The sequence below is a fragment of the Aptenodytes forsteri genome, unplaced genomic scaffold (genome assembly GCF_000699145.1).
Source record: "Aptenodytes forsteri isolate BGI_AS27 unplaced genomic scaffold, ASM69914v1 Scaffold168, whole genome shotgun sequence".
In the NCBI taxonomy this organism is placed as follows: Eukaryota; Metazoa; Chordata; class Aves; order Sphenisciformes; family Spheniscidae; genus Aptenodytes; species Aptenodytes forsteri.
The window spans coordinates 218,620-224,069 of record NW_008796047.1 but is presented as its reverse complement, the minus strand read 5'-3'; the positions used below and the strand labels follow the sequence as shown (position 1 = coordinate 224,069).

General features: G+C 59.8%; 1 protein-coding gene across 1 annotated transcript in view; it reads left to right on the top strand.

The window, feature by feature from the left end:
- The window catches only part of SLC39A14 (solute carrier family 39 member 14), a 5,816-nt gene continuing 366 nt past the window's right edge, over positions 1 to 5,450 (top strand). Inside the window, exons 1-7 of the mRNA XM_009286165.2 lie at positions 1 to 261; positions 349 to 535; positions 1,254 to 1,423; positions 3,741 to 3,863; positions 3,961 to 4,146; positions 4,408 to 4,615; positions 5,123 to 5,307. Coding sequence (XP_009284440.2) covers positions 1 to 261; positions 349 to 535; positions 1,254 to 1,423; positions 3,741 to 3,863; positions 3,961 to 4,146; positions 4,408 to 4,615; positions 5,123 to 5,307 — 1,320 coding nt within the window. The remainder of the gene's footprint in view (positions 262 to 348; positions 536 to 1,253; positions 1,424 to 3,740; positions 3,864 to 3,960; positions 4,147 to 4,407; positions 4,616 to 5,122; positions 5,308 to 5,450) is intronic.

The window sequence follows — 5,450 nt, the reverse complement described above, 5'->3', positions numbered from 1 at the left end:
ATGATCCCCAGCGCAGGCCCCCGGGGCTGCTGCCTGCTCATGCTGCTCTGCCTTCTCCCCTGCCCGTGGGTCTGGGCAGGCAGGGATGCCGCGGGACCGGCGCTCTCCGCAGCCTCCTTCCTGCAGGATCTCCTTCAGCGATACAGCGAGAGCGAAACCCTGAGCCTGAAGCAGCTCAAGGCCCTGCTGAACCGCCTGGATGTGGGAGTGGGACACGCCAACGTCTCCCAGCCGCCAGAGCAGCGGGTGAACCTCTCCCGGGTAAGGCAGGGGCTCTGCAGACCCCCAAAGCCTCTTCGCAGAGCTGCGGGAGTCTCAAGGCACGTGCCTGTCTCTTCCCTTCCCCAGTGCTTCAGCTCCGTCGAGCTTTTTGCCATCCACAACCTGAGTGAGGGCTCTGCCGTGGGGCACAGCGAGTTCAAGGAGTTTTGCCCCACCATCCTGCAGCAGCTGGAGTCTGGGGCGTGCGCCTCCGAGAACCTGGAAAACGAGGAAAATGAGCAGACGGAGGAGAGCAGACCCAGCTCGGCCGAAGGTAAGCGGGGAACCAGGGGGCAGAAGCGCTGCCCGGCCCTGGGCACGGAGCTCAGGGATATGAGGCACCCTGGGACCTGCGGGAGAGCCAGTTCCCATTCCCAGCTCTGGGACACAGGCAGAGTCTGGCAGAGACAAGAGGAGGCAGCTTGCCTACAGCAGCTGGGAGTCCTGACATTTTCCTCGGTGTGGTTTGTGCTGTGGGCTCGCAGCGTGGTTTTGCCCCCAGTCGCACACACTGCAGGTGAGAGCCGTGCCTGCAGCACGGCTCTCCGGGGTAGCTGGATGATGGGGACCTCGCTGCAAGTCCCTGTTGGTGGGAGGGGGTGGCTTGGCACGTTTAGGGACCCGCTGGCCTCCAGCCACCAGCGGATGCTAAATGAGCTTCCATGCATCCAGGTCCTGACAATGCCCAAGGTCTTGGATCAGCTGCCCTGAGCACAGCGCTGGCTTCTCCCACGCCGGGAGGCCGGGGCTGGCTCGGGAAAGCCTCTTCCAAGTAACCTGGTGGCTTCATTTCCACCTGCCCTGCAACAAAAATGATGGTTTGTGTCGCAGTTGAAGCGTCCGGAGCAAAAGGAGAGATGCTCCGGTGCGGCAAGGCCGGCCCCGGCACGAGCCTTTTCCTCCTGCCTGGATCCGGGATCTCGGGGTCCTCCCCGTCTCCCTGCGCCGAGAGCCTCGGTAATGTCTGGCCCTCGTTTCTTCTCGTTCCGCAGTGTGGGGCTTTGGTTTTCTCAGTGTGTCGATGATTAACGTGGCCTCCCTGCTCGGAGTCTTCATCGTACCGTGTACCGAGAAGGCCTTTTTCAGGCGGGTCCTCACGTTTTTCATCGCGCTCTCCATCGGCACGCTGCTCTCTAACGCGCTCTTCCAGCTCATCCCAGAGGTGCGGTAGAAAGTCCCTGCCTCTCTCCCATCTCCGAGGGCAGCTCTCTGGGCGCCCTCTCTGCCTCCACCCTGCCGAATCGAACCGATCCCTCCGTCACCCGAGGCTGAGGGCTTATCTCAGGGGCTCCGCAGGGCTTTTCTTTTCCCTCTGAGCACCAGGAAACCCTCTCGAGTGTGCAGGCAGCGTGGGGAGGCTGTGCCCTCTGGCCCTGCCGGTCCTTGCAAGGCTGCTGGCCAGGTCTGAGGTCCAGGAAGGTGCTGGGAGAAGCCGTTCGCTCCTGTCCCATGGGCTGTGTCTGCTTCGCAAGGGAGTTTCTCCCTCAGAGGGATGTGCTCAGCCCCGCTTCGTGCAGAGCTGCCCGGCTCTGAGGCCGCTGAGATGCGGCAGTGCTCGTGGCGTGAGCCGGATGGAAAGACCTGCGAGGCAGAGGAAATATCGGTGTAAAACCACAGAGAAGAGCCCAGACAAGCACCAGCTTCCTCCCCAGTCAGCCAGCTTTTACAAATGTTTTAATTGCCTTTTTTCCCCCCTCTCTGATTTACAAGACCGATGTTCCCACAAGGATTTGTGCTTACGTGAGGTTTCCTGGTGCTCTGATGGGCCCGACAGATACATTGCAAATTAATTGTGTTGTAATTGCACGGTTCTGGAGTTGAATAAATACACCCGCACGCTCTCAGATTGGACACCTTTGAAACGTGCGTGTCTCCTTGGCCCCCCGGTCCAGGCGGCTTCACAGAGCCCTTCCCCATCTCCTGGGGAGGAGACCAGCTGGATCTGAGCTCCTGCACATCCAGCCTTAAAACTCTGCATTTAAGTTGCAACCTTCCCTCTGAGCAGAGCACCCTTTGCTGCCGCCGGGTTTTGCCCCCCGGTGTTGTCTGCTTTGCTCTCGGGCAGCAAACGCCGCATCCGTGTTGGCAGGGGGATGTTTTATCAAGGCTCCTTTTCAACTCCAGAACTGCAACTTTTATTTGCCGAACATAAAAACCAAGCGCCTGTATTTCCTGATCTGCCAGGAACTGAAATGACTTACGTACGCTCCACCCTCACCGTCAGTCGGAGCATCCCAGTCCCAGCCGGCTTGCGGGGACCAGCCGCATCTCTCCGGGCTGCAGGACGAGGATGGAGCGTACGAGGTGCTCGGGGGACCTCGGTGCTCTGTGGCCCTGGAACGGCTGCCCAACGTCCCACGGGGGCTCGGGGAGCAGAGCTGGGGTGCTGGCTCTGAAACAGCCTGGCTGCCAAAACTCAGCTTCATCCCGGTGCTAAAAGAGAGCTGCTTGCTCCAAGGGAGGGCTCCTCTCCCGGTCGTTTGGTACGAGCTCCACAGCAGGGTTTCCCTCCGACCCTTCCCAAAGAGCTGTTTCCAGAGCCACTCAGCACCAGGTTCGCCCCTCTTGAACCAATGCCAGATGAACAAGCAATCACTAATGAATGTCCTCTTCTCTCCCCCCCCTTCTCCCTCCCTCCTCTCTCTTTCATTTCGGCGTGGATTCCTTCCCCTCCCTCCCCTTCCCCACGTTGATCTCCTTTCCCTCCGACAACCTCCCCTCGTCCGATTCCCCGGGGTGGGTTTGGCACGCACGCCGCAGTCTGGGGTTACGGTTTCCTCTGCGTGACCGTCATCTCCCTCTGCTCGCTGGTGGGAGCCAGCGTGGTGCCCTTCATGAAGAAGACCTTTTACAAGCGGCTGCTCCTCTACTTCATAGCTCTGGCGATTGGAACTCTCTACTCCAACGCCCTCTTCCAGCTCATTCCCGAGGTAGGGTGAGGACCGTCGGGTCCGTCCTTTTCTCTCTCTCGGGGGCTATTTCTCTCTCTCTGGGCGCTCGCTGGCTGGAGAAGGGGAAGGCGGCGTCGGAAGGGAGCCGAGAGTGAGGTACGGAGGCTGGAAGCCCCTTGGGATCGCAGTCGGAGCTGGCGTTTCGCCCCTCTTTGGAAGAGAATCGCTCCAGGGAGACCTCTGGTCTGCTTCAAGCAGAGAAGCGCTATTTTATTGCCCTTTCTAGCCCTGCAGGCCGGTTGCCTTTGTGCCGAGACAGCAAAGGCTTTCTAAGCCTGCTTTTAGCATCCCTGCCCTGGTGCAGGGTGGTGGATCCAACGCCTTGGGGCACAGCCGGCTTGGCTGGGGGAGTGAGGGAGATTAAAGGTGCACGAAGGCATTTTCTGAGCTTGCCCCCAAAGCAGCTGCTGCTTAGAGAGAGGTCAGAAAGTGTCAGTGTGGCCCCAGAGGTGCAAGGGGCAAAGGCAGACGAAGGACGCTGCTGGAGACTGTTCCTCAGTCCTATCACTTGTCCCCTTTTGCCTGCAGGCATTTGGATTCAACCCTCAAGAAGCTTATTACATTTCCAAATCTGCCGTGGTGTTCGGGGGCTTCTACCTCTTCTTCTTCACAGAGAAGGTCCTGAAGATGCTCCTGAAGCAGAAGGACCAGGTGAGGCTGAGCAAGGGCTGCTCGGAGCGCTGCTCGGGTGGGAAACAGCAGAAATGGCGAGGGTGGCTGACACCCGTGAATCCCCCCTGTCCCGCAGCATCACCACGGGCACAGCCACTATGGCCCTGAGGCTCTGCCGTCCAAGAAGGACCAGGAGGAGGGGGTCACCGAGAAGCTGCAGAATGGGGACCTGGACCACATGATCCCACACATAACCAGCGAGCTGGAGTGCAAGACCCCCTCCGGGGATGAGAAGGTTGTGGTGGGCTCCCTCTCTGTCCAGGTTAGTGCCTCCTCCCGTGGGGTTGCGGGTGGGTGCGTGGAAAAAAAAAAACCTGCCTGTCAATGAAAAAGAGCCGTTTTGAAGCCCCTCACACCTTCCTGACAAAATCCTCCGTGGGTGGTGGAAAGCAAACTGCTCGGGTCAAGCCTTGTGTGGATTTAATGCACGGAGGGGTGGGTTCCCCTGGCCGGTGGAGGGAGCGGTGACCCTCCCCCCAGACCGGCTGGGTGCTGAGCCCCCGCCGTCGGGGTGCCGTGGCAGGACCTGCAGGCCTCCCAGAGCGCCTGTTACTGGCTGAAGGAAGTGCGGTACTCCGACATCGGCACACTGGCGTGGATGATCACCCTCAGCGACGGCCTCCACAACTTCATCGACGGGTTGGCCATCGGGGCCTCCTTCACCGTCTCCGTCTTCCAAGGGATCAGCACCTCCGTGGCCATCCTCTGCGAGGAGTTCCCGCACGAGCTGGGTATGTGAGTCCTCGGGGAAAGGTGCTGCGAGGCCACTCAGATCCACCCCTCTTTAAAGCTAACCCTGCCGCTTTCCTGGTCCTACCCGTTGTTTCTCGAAAGGCAAATGTGGGGTGGAATAAACAGAGTAATGATGGAAGGGAAGGCAAGACTGTAAACTACACTGAGTAATCACAGCTCTAAAAATAACGAGGTAATATGATGTCTGAGATTTAAATTTAGATGGAGACATCTGAAGGAAAAAAAAAACACCACCTCGTTGGTTTGGGAGGCGGGAGGCGGGCAGTGGTTTGGGTCTGAATGTCCGAATTTATGCGCGGGCAGGGCCGGGAGCTGGCGGGCAGCTGCTGCGGTCAGCGCTCGGCGCCAGCGGCCATGGGGAGCCCACGCTTGACCCCATGCAAAAGCAGGCGCTGAATATGAGCACCTCGGTGCTGTCCCAGTGCTGCTGCCCACCCAGTGACAGCCCCCTCCCTCCTCATCCTCCCCGTCCTCTTCTCCCGCAGGGGACTTTGTCATCCTGCTGAACGCCGGGATGACCATCCGCCAGGCGCTCTTCTTCAACTTCATCTCCGCCTGCTGCTGCTACGTGGGCTTGGCCTTTGGCATCGTGGCCGGCAGCCACTTCTCTGCCAACTGGATCTTCGCTCTGGCCGGAGGGATGTTTCTGTACATAGCGCTGGCTGACATGGTAAATGATGAGCCCGGGGGGCTGCCGGGTGCGCGGTCGGGACCTTGCCAGGGTTTTGTTTTGTTTCGTTTTTTGCCTGGCTAGGATGAGCTCTGGCTTGCCCTCAGCCTGGAGGCAAGGCAGGCGTGGAGAGCGCGGGGGGG